The sequence below is a fragment of the Pelodiscus sinensis genome, chromosome 1 (assembly GCF_052426305.1).
Source record: "Pelodiscus sinensis isolate ZL-2025 chromosome 1, ASM5242630v1, whole genome shotgun sequence".
Lineage (NCBI taxonomy): Eukaryota > Metazoa > Chordata > Testudines > Trionychidae > Pelodiscus > Pelodiscus sinensis.
Window position 1 is genome coordinate 161,625,539 of NC_143052.1, and position 15,419 is coordinate 161,640,957.

At 44.0% G+C, this 15,419-nt stretch overlaps 1 protein-coding gene and 1 pseudogene across 13 annotated transcripts in view; one reads left to right on the plus strand and one right to left on the minus strand.

Annotated features, from left to right (window-relative positions):
• Positions 1 to 462: 462 nt before the first annotated feature.
• On the minus strand, positions 463 to 2,247 carry LOC102458592 (small integral membrane protein 8 pseudogene; annotated as a pseudogene).
• A 23-nt stretch (positions 2,248 to 2,270) lies between these two features.
• PHLDB2 (pleckstrin homology like domain family B member 2) overlaps positions 2,271 to 15,419 on the plus strand; it is a 96,654-nt gene continuing 83,505 nt past the window's right edge. For 3 of the 13 annotated variants that reach the window (XM_075908488.2, XM_075908493.2, XM_075908495.2), the window contains exons 1-2: positions 2,901 to 3,133; positions 15,266 to 15,376. In XM_075908488.2, coding sequence (XP_075764603.2) covers positions 15,328 to 15,376 — 49 coding nt within the window. In that variant the 5' untranslated portion in view covers positions 2,901 to 3,133; positions 15,266 to 15,327. Of the gene's footprint in view, positions 2,385 to 2,896; positions 3,134 to 3,261; positions 3,447 to 3,803; positions 3,947 to 15,265; positions 15,377 to 15,419 lie in introns of those variants that run through there. The other 10 variants (XM_075908492.2, XM_075908501.2, XM_075908496.2 and 7 more) reach the window with 8 other exon arrangements.

A 15,419-nucleotide genomic window follows, 5' to 3' on the forward strand; every position in this document is an offset into this window, starting at 1 on the left:
GCTAAAGCTGGCTCTGGGGGCTTTGGGAGGACCAAAATCACCATATTTGCGTATTCGTAATTTGCTTAATGAATATGCAAATATACAAATGAATGTTACCGGTCCTCCAAAAGCTCGTGAATGGATTTACTGGTCCCCGTATCAAAAAGTTTGGGAACTCCTGAGCTAGATCATAACTAACAGATTTCCAGTAAATGATGGTAATAATTAACACTTTTTATATAGTGTTTTGCATTTTCAAAATATTACAAAAATTCACCAATCCTCACAGGACCCTTATGTGTGGTAGGTAATGTTGTTATTCCTTCTTCACTCAGTGGGAAACAGTGAAAAATTAATTGACAAGGCCACACAAGGACCAAACTCTGAATTCAGAAGTGTCTGGCTGACTGTTCAATCTGCCAGAGTAGTTTATATGTCAATGAATTTACTTAAAAAACAAGGAGTCTTGTGGCACTTGAACTAACAGATTTATTTGGACTTTAGCTTTGGTGGGCAAACCCCCACTTCATCGGATGCTGTTGTTTTTCCTGAGACAAACTCACGCACCTGAGACTTGAATTTTTTAGTTCTTAACCTTTTTGTTACTGTGTATGTCTTCTGAAAAGTTTATAGGTACAGGTATGACATTGTAAAATGGAATAAAAATGGGATTTAATTTTATATACATCATTCCAAAAATTGCATAGAACAGTTAGCAGCCACCTAATTTAACATTAACAATTCAGATGCCTACTTTGCCAATCACTCCTTTCTCTTTTCTCTGTTATTAAGCAGCTTCTTTAAACCCACTTTGAAGTCTTTCTCCTCATGTACCTGGCTCCTTCACTGTTAACAGCTTCAAGGAGGTCCCTTTTATTCTCTTATGTTGCATGTAAATAGCCAATGTAGGCCACATACAGGGTAATTGTTATGAGTCCAAAAGCCATAACAAGTTTGTTAGGTTTAATGAAAAGCCTTGGATTCACAGGTGGGAACAGGGTGGTTGTAGGGATATCTGAGTCCTGGAATTTGACTGCCTCTCTCTTTGGGTGCTGCTTTTTTGAATATTTGGTGGCTCAGGTGCTGAGGGCATCTTGATTAATGATGAATCATTACCTGGGTGCTGCCCCAGAGCCAGTCCCAAGCAACATCCAAGCACATGAGGCCTCCAGCCTATTAGGTGCACCTGGTGCCACCTCCTTGGGCAGCAGTTGCCCAGGAGCTAGTGTTACTGGGGTCCCTTCCTCTCCCCTTCACCCTTCTGACTTGAAATTTTACTTTTGAAGTAAAAATGTCCCAACTAAGTTTTCTTTGATGATGGTCACAAGTCAGTCACTAGCCTCATTTTGCATGTGTGTTACTGTAGGGAAGATTTCAGCAAGGGACACTGGCTTATGGTTCTCCAGGTAGCACAGTGTTTCCCAGCCAGGGTTCCGCAGAACTCTAGGGTTCCGCAGACCATCGTCAGAGGTTCTGCAAGAAATCGTGGCATAAATAAATACAATTTTTTTTCTTACAATGTAAGTTGACATATATATATAACAGCTCTTTACAAATAGAGTGTGTCTAGACTGGCAAGATTTTGCCAACTGTTTACACTGGCTGCTTGAATTTGCACAAGAGCACTGACGTTCTCATGTAAGAATTCAGTGCTTCTTGCGCAAGTATTTTAACGCTCCCGCTCAGGGATAAGCCCTCTTGCACAAGAATATTTGCGCAAGAGGGCCAATGTAGACAGGCACCTTAATTTTTTGTGCAAGAAAGCCCGATGGCTAAAATGGCCATTGGAGCTTTCCTGCGCAAAAGCGTGCCTATACTGGGCACGGATGCTTTTGTGCAAAAGCATTATTTGCACAAAAGCATCTGTGCCAATCTCGAAGCTCTTTTGCGGAAATACTTTTAACAGAAAAACGTTTCCATTAAAAGTATTTCTGCAAAATCATGCCAGTCTAGATGCAGCCATAAATTTTCCTGACAATAATTTAGCAGTAATTGTATTGCACTCCCCACTGTCAACTTTTCCTGGCCAAACAAATGTTTTCAGAGGTAGGGGTTCCTCCACAGGAACAAGGTTGGGAATCACTGATAGCAGTTGGAGCAACTGAGCTTTTCACCACTTAGTAGGTTAGCTGACCAAGTGGGATAGCGGGCAGTACTACCATGCAGATGTTGCAGCTTCTTTTTCTGAAACCCCAGCGCATGCAAAGCAGCCTGACTCAACCAGCAAGCGGCCTCAAGTTACTGGGGAAGCAGGGCAGATAAACACACGCTGGGCATCTGTGCAATGCAGGCTGCAGCGTGCACACCTCCTTTTCCTGGGGCTCGTCTGCCGCCACTCCCAACTCAAGCGCAAATCTGCCCTGCGTTTTTCTGAGCAATCAACTCCGCTTGGTCACAGTCGGGTAGGAAATCGACTCATCCCTTGATGTGGGGTTTGCTAAGCGCCGACAGGCAGCTCGCTGGAAGTTTGCTGAAGCTTTGCTCACTGTAGAATTGCGCAAGAGCGCCCCTCCCCCCCGGCTCACAGCATGGGCCAGGAGTGGCGTCACCGAACTCCCCCGCGGGTGCCTGGGGCGGGAAGGGGCGCGCGCGGTGCCCCTCCAGCGCCACTGCCCAGCCGCTGGGGAGCAAAGGGGCGCAGCGCGGGCCGGGTTCCAGCTTGGCTCGCACGCCTCAGAGCGCCCAATCGTGCCATGAACCGCGAGGCGCGTTTCGCGGTGTCCCAAAGCACCGGGGAGTAGCCCCCATTATTTCAGCTGCAGACCCCCCCTTCCCTTCCCCCCTTTGTTTGCCTCTGGCTTTCCAGCCTTGCTTAGTTTTCCCGTTCTTGCAATTTCCCTGTTCCCTCCCCTCGTGCCTGTCCCCTCTCCCCCCCTTTCTTCCCTTCTCTTTGTTTCTGCTCTTCCTCCTGCTTTGCCCCCCCTCCCCCTGCCGCCGCCCCAGCTCGCAGGCGGCTTCCCGGCTGTGAGAGCCCCGGGGGCAGGAAGGAGGCAGCCCCTGCGAGCCGGGCTGGTTTTGGGTTGGGGGCCGGGCTCGGCGTGGGGCGGCGCTGGGGGGAGGGCGGGCCGCTTTCGGCTGGGGCTGGGCGGCGAGGCCGGCTGGCGGGGGAAGGAGAGGGATGCGCAGGGGGCAGCTGCTGCCGGAGGAGGAGGTGAGTGCACGTTCAGCCCGCCGTGTGCTGCTTGCGCGTCTAAGAGCGTGTGCGCCTGTGTCTGTCTCTGAGGGGGGGGGGGGGGTGTGGGGCGGGGGATCTGGGGACAAAACAGTTGGGTTGGGGGGAGCAGTGAGCGTAAGGAAGGAGGCGTGGGGAGATGCTTGTGCTTGGGACAGGGATTCCCTTTGAACTCCCTCAGCCCCCCTCCGGGGCCAACTGGTTGCATCAAAGTAGTTCAGTCGTTTTCCAGCCTCCCCTTGAAATGTGGACAACCCGCTCATTGAAATTCCTGGGGGCAAACGCTGATTTGGTAAGAGGGGGAAAGGGGGGGGGGTCAGAAGCTGCCTGTGGGAGGAAAATGGGGCTATTCTGACTTGCTTTAAACAGCCTGTGTAAAAGGGGCTTCAGCCAAGACAAAGTGAGCGATTCAAAGCACCCCTTTAAGGATTGCTAAAAGGGGAGGATTGGAGGAGGGGTGCTAAGTGGAGATTTCCTGTTGGGGAAAAAACAGAAGACAGAACCTACTTAAAAATCACAAACCTACTCAAATCTTTCCAAATGTCCCACTGTCGCGGGATCTAAGTAGTTTGTCTGTTCTTGAAGGAAGGAGGCTTTTGTCTCGTCCCTACTTTTCATAATTTTCATAATTCATACATTTGATTTAAAGGTCACATGCGCCTCCCAAGGGACCCATTGGTTGTGGGGAATGCCTCTGCTACGAAAATGGACCAAGGGTCGCTTTCTGTTTGTGTTCGGAGAACTAATGACTGAGCTAAACAGTTTCCATCCATCGCCAGAGATCTGTAGCTGGTACTTTGATTGGACGATGACCTCTGTTGTTTACAGGATTGTGTGTTAGCTTCTGGATTTATACATGTTTATAAAATACTGTAAAAGTAACTTCCATTCCTTCTCATTGGCCCTTTCAACCTCGTTTTCCTCTCATTTGTATTTTTCCTCTTCTGCTAGATAACACACATTGTTGTGACTTTCCTTTTACTAAACAAAGCCCTTTCTCCCTCCCCCTCGGCCTTATCCTAGCCAGTGGGGATTCCAGACTGTTGCATTTGTGTAGTCAGCAACAGGCTGGGATGCTGTAAACCCAGGCTGGAGTCCTGATTGTACAATCCAGCAGAAAAGCACAGCTGGGATGTGCAAGAAGGAAGTATTCAAAATCACTGATCTCTTACCTGTTAGCAGGGAGGGGACAGAGCAAGACTAAGTTAATGACTCTTTGTTTTATTACTGTTGATTCTTTTCATGTTTCCTCCAGCACAATAAACCTTTAAAGCTTTCCTGATGTTTTTGACTGCCACAGGGGAGTTCAGTTTATGAGCAGTTCTACCTAGGCACAGATATAATTAAAGAATGTGGATCTAGCATGAACTCTGATTGTCTTGAATTAATACTGACTTTTAAACTGTTTGCCAGTGGTGATGGTGGAGAAAGTGGTGGGTTCTAAATTTGTCTCATAGTGATGCAGCCCCAGATATTCTGTTTACAGATCAGCTCCATCCCACAAAACTAAACCATCAGCAATCGGAGCACAGGCTGGTACCCCAACCTATTCTGAGGAATTTCTTCTGGCTCAAGCTGGGGAAGGTCAGAGGTGTGGGCTGTACTTGGACTCTTTGACTTGGCAATGGTTCTTAAACAGAACCCAACACAGATGTATTACCGCACCCCCAGGGGAGATGTGTAATAATGCCATTCAGAATGTGGATGAGTGTGTAATCATCTGCTTATGGTATGTGTGCGCTCTGTTTCAGGGGGAGAGGGATAGGAGAGAGGCAATTTTACTTGTTTTCAAATTTAGCCCTCACTCTGTTTAGGTCCCCATCCCTGCCCCACAGGCATGGTAGTGACTGGGGAAAGAAGGAATGGCAAGGAGAAATACTCCATATCCAGCTGGATACTGACTGAGAGGCAGTCTTTTATGCAGTTCTGTGTATATCTGTGCTGCATATTTCTTTTTAGAACAGTATGTTTCTGTTTTGTCAGCCACATGAAAGAATGTCCTACTGGTATTCAAAGCTACTTGGAGAATTTCAGCCTGATGTAGTGAGGACTGCAGTGACAGCTTTCAGGGCCATTTGTTCAATACATGTGAATGTAGGTAACTTCACACTTGATAGAAAGCTACCTACCTGATAGCTGTGCTCTACTGTGTAAATACATCTTGAAATTATATAAGATCCTTATGAGGACTAGGTGAGGGGAATATGTACAAGATGAAGTTATCCCAGTATAAATTAATATTAGCTTAAAAAACTAATTATTTTAAGTGGTGTATGTTGAAAATTGGAGGCCAGTCACGTGAGGCAATGAGTTGTGCAGCTTTTAATTTTGAAGGCTGGAGGAAAAATGATGTACCACAAGTGAACATGAACTTTACAGTCTTACTCTGGTTTCTTCTTTGCACTCTTGTGATCGCTGATCGTGGTCCAATTCCTCACAAACCGATATTTCTAAAGGATAGCCAAGCCTAAAACAATGATATCTTTTAGGTGTTCAGTGAGGGGCACTGGCAGAGCCATTTGGCAGGGCAGATTAAGAAGATAGATTTTAGCCGCCAGGTTATGGATACACTGAAACCGAGAGTGATAAGGGAACCAGAGAGGCCAAAAAGTAGGAGATAACCAAGCCAAGTGTTTTTAAAGATGGAAGAAAGGGGCAGGGAAGAGTGGCTGGATTTTTTTAAAAAAATGTAGTGGTGAAAGTAATAACCGGAACCACCTAGTGACTACCTGGCCTATGGGAATGGCCGGAGGGGTTGAAAATAATAATAGGTTACAAAGTTGAGTGACTGAACGTGGGTGGCCTTGACAATAATTATAATAATATATTATAATCAAATATTATAATCATCAGCAGTGCAAGAACAGAAGTACGCCTAAAAGGAAAGATTAGCTCAGTTTTTATCATGTTGAGTTGGTGGGGTATCCAAAATTACACATCAGAAAGGCAAGCACGATAGTGGCTACAGAGGTGATTTGTCCTAAAGCATTGGTTCTCAGACTGTGGTCCCAAAGCGCGTCTGCCTTATAGGTTGTCTGCAGCTTGAGCTCAGCCCCCTCCCATGCAACAGAGTGGAGGGGGCCCACCTGGCTCAATGCAAACCTTCCTGTGGATCGCTGTGGGAACAGCAGTGCACGGAGCCGTTTGCTCTGCCTCTCTGCAAGCCGGATCTGGTGGGGAAGGTCGGGGCTTATTTCACACCCCTCCCCCACCACATGCCCTTGAGTGGGAAGCCAGAGTTGGTGCTCCAGCCTTGTGGCTATATGGTGACCACAATCCTGGAGCAGCTGCATGGGCTCCCCACTGCAAGAGGAGGGGCTGAGCTTGAGCCATGGACCACCTGTAAGGTGGCCGCAGACCACTATTGAGAACCACTGCCTTGGACTTAAGATAAAGAATGGCCAAGAAGCCTTTGTGAGGAGTACCTTGTTTTATAGGGAGGAGGCAAAATCCAGACTGCCAGATGATCTTAAGGAAATGAGATAGGAAATTGTGGGAGTAGTTAGAGAGGGATGTTATCAAGGAGCTTGGCAGTAAAATAAAGAGAGACAACAATAGCTGAAAACATCAGGGTAGCTTTAAGGATAAGGGAATTTAAGCACTGCTTGAACAATGATGACAGGAAGGAGCAAATTCCACCCTGGGAACTTGGAATATTGGGTGGGAATGAAGCAGAGGGTTGGTTAGATGTAAATAGGAAGTCCACCTTGATATCCGAGACAGGACTAATGAAGCAAAAATGTGGAATGGCAAGTACAAGTCACTTTGTAGATCACATCTATCTTCACCATTTGAAGATGATCTGAGAAGAGAGATGGGGAAATGTGCTGTTGGGGGTGATGGTGTAAAACTCAGAATGGTATATAATGCAGGAACTAGTTTGCTTCATTTTAATTTGTCATGGCAAGCAGTTACATCTGCTTGTGCATTGTCAATACTTATAGTACACCTTTCTGCAAACCAGGTGTGGGGCCCTTAGTCTGAGCTCTACATTGATACCTTGTACAGTGGGATTTGGCCTGGGGACTGCTTGAGAGCCCCCACCCTGAGTTCTGATCTGGATATATGTGCCCACACAAAGTCACTGCAAAATGAAGGGTGTCATTCCCTCTGAAAACACACTGTTGTCCACCCACATGAACTGGAGCCCTAAAACATAAACTTCATCAAGCTTAACTCCTCTTTCCTATACCAGAATCTTTTATAAGTGGAATGATATTTGAGTTGAACAGTTTTCTTACTTGCCACAAATATTTCACTGTTCTGATGGTCATCTACCCTTCTGGATATACATTAACAAAACAATCTCTTGAACCCTTCTTCAATAAAATGTAGCTGTATTCATTAAGATAGACCTGTATCACAGTTAAAGAGCACAATAGCAACAGTGCTTCTTGTCAATTTCTGGCCATTTTCACTGTAACTATAGTAATTTTTAGGCATCTAAAGTGCTTTTGATGAAACACATTTAATATGGAACTGTGTAAGCTTCTCTAAAAAAGCTGGAAAAAGAATAAGGCATAAAGAGCTAGAGGGGACACTCAGATATATGGGACAAGAGTGATAAAAAGACAAAATTAGGCTACTTGGTAAAAGAAATAAAAGAGAAAATTTCTTAAGATAAGTGGTGGCTGAAGGAAACTGATCAATGAAAAGAAACTGACAAATGCAAAGTGGCAGTAAAAGACATAGGATCAAAGAAAACTAGATAAAGGATAAAGAACATGCAAGAGACAGTTGGAAAAGGAACAGTGTAATAGACAGCGAAAACATCCAGAACATCTGAAGATTAAAAAAAAAATGTAAGAGCAGAAAAGCCTTGGAGCTGTTGTGTTTAGTGTATACATTCTGGGGCTTATTCAGCTTTGTGTGTCAAACTCATTAAACCTGGTAGTTGCATACACAAATCTCCTCAAGGAGAATTTAAATGCCATTACTGGTGTCAGTTAAGACAGGATGTAAAGGGATAAACTTTTGTTTTTATTTTATTTTATGATGTATAAAGTTGGAATCACTATTTATTTTGTTTTCCAAAAATCCTCCTCTTTTCGCCTCAGTAATTTACCTTAAAGTGCTGGGAATATGGATCTAGTGTTGGCTTCCCTGTCTTTTTTTAGATAACCCTCCAGAGGTAGGGATGTAAAATCCTGTTTAATTGGCTAACTAGTTAAACATATTTTAACCCATTAACTGATTAAAGCAGTGGGAGGAGGGGGGGGGGGGTGCTCCAGACCAGCTGGAGCAGCCTATCTTGTCCGCTGCTTAATTGGAACTCCCCTCATCCCCCACGGACAGAGGCTGCTCCAGTGTCCTGGCCAGAGCAGTCCTTGCCTGCAGGGCCCCTGTGCCCGCCTCAGGCAGGGGCTATGCTGGAACAGCCCCTGTCCGCAGCTAGCCCACAGCAAGACTAGAACAGCTCCTTGCCCACAGCAGGAGAGAAGCTGCTCCAGCCTCCCCAGTTAACTGGTTAAACTTTCACGTCCTTATCCAGAGGAGTAAGAAACTAGAATTAAATAGGTTATCTGTTTTTATTCTTTTACAACCCTCAGGGCTAGAGATGTAAATTCTTTTTCTGTGGGAACTTGGCAGAAATGGATGTAGGCTTACAGCCAGCATGAAAAGACTTTCACTTGCAAATATATTTTTGAGGTCTTGATTTATAAGCTTTTCCAGCATACCCAACATTTTAACAGGAAAATATGTAACGGAACACTGTTAGAGGAATATAGAAGTAGCATGTTATTGTTGGGGTGGGTATTTTCAGGCCATAGTGATAACAGTGGACTCTTAGTTTCAACTACCTGATGGGGAAATAATCCTTTAAAAATGGAGAATATAAAACTTAACTTGGGAAGGAGGGAGGTTACTTGCCCTTCTCTTTCACCCCCATTTCACTCCATGGATTTGATTGTGGTTTTTTAAAAAGGTATTATTTTTGTTACTGGTGTTTTTGTGCTTGTGCAGAATGAATTAACTATATCCAGCTGGAGATGTGAAGTCTCCATATGGCCTCAATCACCTAAAGTAGCACAGAGGAAACAATGGCTTATATGACTTCAAATTAGGAAGGAAATGAAATCTATTATTAAATTATTCAGTGTGTATGCAAATGTTATTTTAAATCTATTGCCTTCATATTCAAGGTGTGTGGAATCTTTAAGAAGGTTGAGATTGTGAACCAATGGTATATATTGGCTAGAAAATTCTTAAATTATAACTTTATCCAAGGAATGTCCCTAATTAACTAATAAATCTTCAGCTTTTTGCCAGTTTTCAGTTGGGCACTGTCAGCAAAGATTTTCTTATGTCAGCTCTTAAACATCTCATTTTATAATCACTGAACCATAATATTCATAGGAAATTCACGTTTTCCATTTCCAAAATACATTTAAAATTGTCATCTTTCATGGAAATGATTTAAACTTAATTTGTGGTTTGAATTTCTTTAGTGTAACAAAAATAGCAGAACCAACCACTAGGACAACATCAATTCATATGAAGTCGTGTGCTCTAATGTTTTTCCCCCTGGAAAAAAAGTCTTATGATTGTGCACAATTTTTTCTTCAATAAAAAATAAAAAGAGCAATGTGAAAAGCCTAATTTGGGGGTATTTTTTTTGGTATAGCTGAAGTCATTCTTTTGATAAAATGGATGCGATCCAGAAGGGTTGTAGGCAGACAGGGCTGAAAAATTGTGGTGTTGCTTTTTGTCCCTAAAGAGTGCCTTCTCCAATGTCCCATGTGACATTTCCTTAGAGGAAAAAGGATGCTTCCTCTGCTACTTCCTTTTCCACATCAGGAAAGCTGTAGGACTACAAGAGAAAGACTCTAATACAAAATCAAATGGATGCTTAAATTTAAGGTTTGAAAAACAGCGTGATTTAATTTTTAGCATTTGTAAAAGGTGCCAGGTTGCCAAGTGTCAACACCAAAAACCTCTACTCACTTAATTAGACTTTGTGCTCATTAGCACCACCAAAACAGATGTAAAAATCAGCCTGTATCATAGATAGCTAAGGACTGAGCATTTCCAGGGCACTTCTGGTTGCATCTGGGCATTTGATGTTGCTCAAGGTTAGGGTTGCCAGATGATTTAACAAAGAATACCGAACCCCCCCACTTCTCCCAAAAAAGCCACCACCGGGAATAAATTCTGTCGAGGAAAGAAAAAAGTCCCTCAGAACAGAATTGTGGAGAAAAACAACAACAAAAAATAACAACATACAAAAAAGTGTTTTTTAAAGGATGTTGCCCCTTTAAAGTGGCCACCATCTTGGGCACCATTTTTAAAACGCCTCAGCTCCCAGCTCCAAACCGGTAAGCACAGGGAAGCCGGGGGGGGGGAAGGAGGGAGTGCAGAGGAGAGCCAGCTGGGGCTGGAGACCATTGGGGGGGTGCAGGAGTGGCTTTGTGAGTTGCACTTTTGGGAACAAGAGCCTCATATGGCTTGCGAGAGCCGCGGGTTGGCCACGGCTGGTGTTGAGGGAAGCATCACGTGGCCAGCTCCTGGGTCTCTGCTGGTCACGTGGGCCAGAGCAGTGTGTGCTCCGCTCGAGCACCCTCCCATCCCGGCGCCCCCCCCCTAGCATGGCACCCAGTTTCCCCACCCCCCGCCGCCCTTCGCTGCAACTCTGCCATGCTCCTCACTCCCCCGCCCCCGCCAGACGTGGCAGGAGAAAATTGTCCCAGGGAAAAATTTCCATCCCAGGGAAACAGGAAATACCGGACATTTCACATGTCCAGTATTTCCTGGGTTTTTTTTATCATACAGAGCTCGCAAATACCGTACTGTCTGGGTGAATACCAGACACCTCGCAACCCTACTCAAGGTTGTAGTTTATTGTGTTTTTTTTGTGGGGGTGCAAAGTGAGATGGGGGAGAAGAATGTAGATACATTTTTATATTCCTGCCTTGCAGTTTTCTTCTACAGAATTGGTATTGTCCTCTGTTTGAAGTTGTGGCCATAGTTGCAGCTCTGTAACAATGTATGGATACTGTATGTTCATCTGATTTGGGGGATGCTTACTGTATGAGTCTGTTGGTTTAATTTAATACCAGACTATAAGGAAAAAAAACAAGGAGAAAGAGGCAGAATACTATAAGAGCAGTGACCCTTCAGCAAACGCAGAAGGATTGCTAGAGGATAATGGCAGAGCTATTGGCTCCAAGGAGTCTGGATTGACTTCCTGCTGAGCCTATCAGACTGTTTTTGGGCAGAGTGGTCAAATCCTAGAAACTGACAAGAACAGAGGAACTTGTGATTAGTTTAAAGAGGCACCCTCAAAAGAGGAGATGTTGAGGGAGGGGCAGAGGGAACCAGTCCTACTCATGACCCACAAGGTTGTCTGCAGAAACAGCTGTTCATTCCCCCTGGGTCATCTAGCATTGGCCACTGTTGGAAGACAAAATACTTGGCAAGATGGACCTTGGCCTGACCAAGTATGGCCATTCTTATGCCTTATGTGGAAGTCAGATCAGGGTGTAAATCACTAATCCAAGTGTGTGTGGATGAATGTGAACAGATAAACTATGCGTTTTGATCTCTCATTTTCCCATAATTTTATATTCACAGCATTATCTGATTTGTAACAAAATAGATTTGAAAAAGATAAGTTTGATCAGGCGATAGAAATCTGTTTTAATTACTAATACTATCGCTAAAAGTAATTTTTTATTTTACTCTCCATGTTAATTTCTATATGAGCAGTGATCACCATGAAATCCTTAAAGGTGACATGCAAAAGATTTTTTACAATTGTGCTTCTTTATAATTTTTATTAAGAAGGCCTGACAGGTTATGTTTTTAGTTTTTTTACTTTGTGCCTAATAATAGCAAAAATGTCAAGTTTGGGTTAGCTGATTTAATTAAAAGTTCTTTTTGAGGGAGGTGATAACACAGATGTGTGTTGAGAACTCTCAAACATGAAATGAGATAATGTGATATTTAATCTTCCATTGCCCAATAAACCGGGAAATCATGTATTCATAAAAATAAAGAAAAATGTGGTTTTCATTCAGAAAGTTGAAAACACTTCCCTGCTTGGTTGCTCACCAAGTGTTCTTTCTCTTGTCATGTTCTAATTTTATTGCTTACAAGGTTGCCATAGAGTCTTCCATAGGAGATAAGATCTGAACTTCCAATATAAAAACAATCAGATTTTTCTTTGTTTTTAACAAAAGCCTTATCAGATGACTTCATATTTCACAAAGCTGGAAAAATAGGGACAAGTTTGAATGTGGTTTCTCCCCCTTTTCCTTTTAAATACTGCATTAAAGATATTTTAAAAGGTATAAGATTTTAAGTCACAACTACAGGTGGGACCTCCCTGGTCCGGCACCCTCAGGACCTAAGTGGTCCTAAAACACGGAGTTTGCTGGACAGGGGGAGGTCAAGGCTCCCCTCCGGCCCTGATCTCCACTGCCAGCCCCACTGCCCCCATCCTTGCTGGGGCCACACTCCTCACAACTGGGGACATCAGTCCGGCTGCTCTCCTGGCCTACGGCCCCGCTGCCTCTGGCCAGGCTGGGGTTCCACTTCCTGCTGTGCTGGCCCCAGGCAGGGCTGTGCTCCTGGGTGCTGGCCTCATTGCCTCCAGCTCAGGCAGGACTGTGCTCTCTGCCCCTGTTGGCCAGGGCTGTGCTTTTGGGTGTCGGCTTCACTGCTTTCTGTCTGAGAGGGGCTGCACTTCTCACTGTGCCCTCCTAAACACCACCAGCCGGTGCGCTCCCACTGGCAGAGGTGTGCTCCTGAGCGGGGTTGCGCCCTTTGCTGCCAGTCCCAGGTGGGGCTGTGCTCCCTGCCATGCCAGCCTTGGTGCTGTCTGGGCTGCGCTCCCCACTTCCTGAACCTGTCCAGATGGGACTCTCTTGTCCAAACCATTCATGTTGCCCGACGAGAGTGTCCCGGATTTTAGCAGTTTAACCTGTACATTCTTAAAAATAAACCTTAACTGCAGTGTTTCTACCACTACTCCCTTATTAGTTTTCCATCTTTTAATTTTCTGATAAACATAAATTACATTTTTGGGTGGTAAAATACTGTCATAAACGTTTTGGACTCTGCTCTTTGATCAGAAATTTAACACATACTGGAAAGTTATAATACTTATTGATTGCATTGTTGTATGAGCATCAGATGTGTGCCATATGTGAGTTTTCTGAGCTTTCCATCATTGCCAGGTCTACTTGGCTTGTGATATGCTTATAATTTGTTTGGCAGTGGAAAAGAAAGGACTATTTACTGTTACCACAGGCTCCTAAAATGTGGTTAGCTTATATATGCCAAGAGAATTGGGAATAGTTTTGTTAATACCACCTTTTCTACAAACAGTATCCCAAGGCATTAATGACGTTACAGAGCTAAATAGGATTTTAATGTTGAGGTAAGAGTTAAGACAAGTTTTTAGCTGAGATGCTTAAAGAAACAGAGCATGATACTGAAGGCTGTAGGAGCAGCAGCAGAGAAAGTTCTTGCACTAGTAAGGATGTGCCTGTGTGGAGATGGGATTGCAGTATGTTTTAGCAGTAGTTAAAAATTGACTCAATCTGGTAACTGGAAAACTAGCTGCCGTGGAGTATGGGTTCTGACTGCTTGTTTTTGCTTTGTTCCCAGGCGGTTGTTAGGGGCTTGGAAGCACTGCACACGAAGCCCTGTTAAGCCTAGAGGGACTTGAAAGATTGATGGGGTGCAGATGGAGTAAGGTCAACCCTTTTCCTGCTGGAAGCAGAGCACTGCAATGTGTACTCTTTGAATAAGGACAGTTAACTAAAGGGGGGAAGTTGGCGGGGCTGGGAGGCAGAGACAGTGGAGACAGATCCTATCTCTTTGTTGAGAACCCTTGGAGAGGTCACAGAGGGGTGAATGTGACAGTAACTCTCACTGGCACAGTAACACTAAACTAAGGTATTAAGTTTAAAACTCCGGCTATTATGCGCTGTCTGGAAGACTTGGGGGTGGGGTGGAGGGCAGGCCTTTATGGGAGTACAAAGCTATCACTTGCCATTATTTTGATCCCTGAAGCAACAAAGCTGGTATTTTTTAAGCGAAAAGCAGGATGGCAGCTCCTTAACACACAGAGAGGCCTATGATGGAGCAAAACCCCTGCACCCACAGAAGGAGTGTGAGGTGATTCACTAAAGTAAAAGCATCAGTGGAGTCAGCACAGGAATGAGAGTTTTAGGAAAGGGGCTACAACAGAGGAAGAGACTGAGTGTACAAGATGGGAGAGGGTATTCCAGATTTATGGGGCAATATGATAGAAGGCAGAAGAATGACAAAGGCCTCCCTGTGGCAGTCTGTGGACAGCTGACCATGCTTGAGTGCTAGGGAAATAATGTACAAAAGCATGACAAGCAAATTCTGTACTGAGACAATGGAGACGCCATATTTTGTGACTGTTACAGTTCAACAGATGGTCTTGTCTATAGAGACACATCTGCTTCTATTTGCTTGTCTCCTGCAGCTTTTTTTATTTATGGGAGAAACCTAGAAACAATCAACATCTGAAGAAGTGGGCTGTGCCTACGAAAGCTTCATGTTTTGTTAGTCTTTAAAGTGCTACCAGACTATTTGTTGTTTTTTAAGTTTATCCTGTACAGACTAACTTGGCTATCCCCTGAAGCTTTTGAACATTCATATTGTCATTTCATGCAAGTATTTTAAATTATTTTATTTCACTCATTTGTAATCAGTTACATTAGTTAAAAGGAGATTTTATTATCATTTCCTTATTAAATAAGCACCTGGTTGATGCTTCTCAGTGATTTTGGTTTTCTTTTAGAGCTCTAATTAATGACAAGGATTACTCACTGGAAATCTTGTATTAAGAGCTATGAGTTGGGGTGGCAGGGAAGGAGGTTGGTGACTTTGTTTCCTAAAGTAAAAATTGGATGACTGGGCCCAGGCTGCTTGTGTTGTTCACCTATGAAGCCTAAAAATAAACCAAAATGTTGATAACCCCTATTTCAGCTATTTGAGTTATCCATGCCAAACATCTTTGTACTATTTCTGTTCCAGATGTCAGGGGTATTGCTGTCAGTGAGAAGAACATCGTGAAATGCTCTTCAGTTGTGTGTTTTATTATTAAATACTTGTTCCTTCTTTTATTTACAGGTCAAAATTTACCTGACTGATTCAAACTAGCTTTGTCTTAACCATGCTGTAGAAGTAAAAACATGATGCCAAACAGAGGTAACCTCTCCTCCTTCCAGAGCATTGCATCAGGTATGAAATGCACAAAGCACATGTATTCTTTAGTGAAGACTGC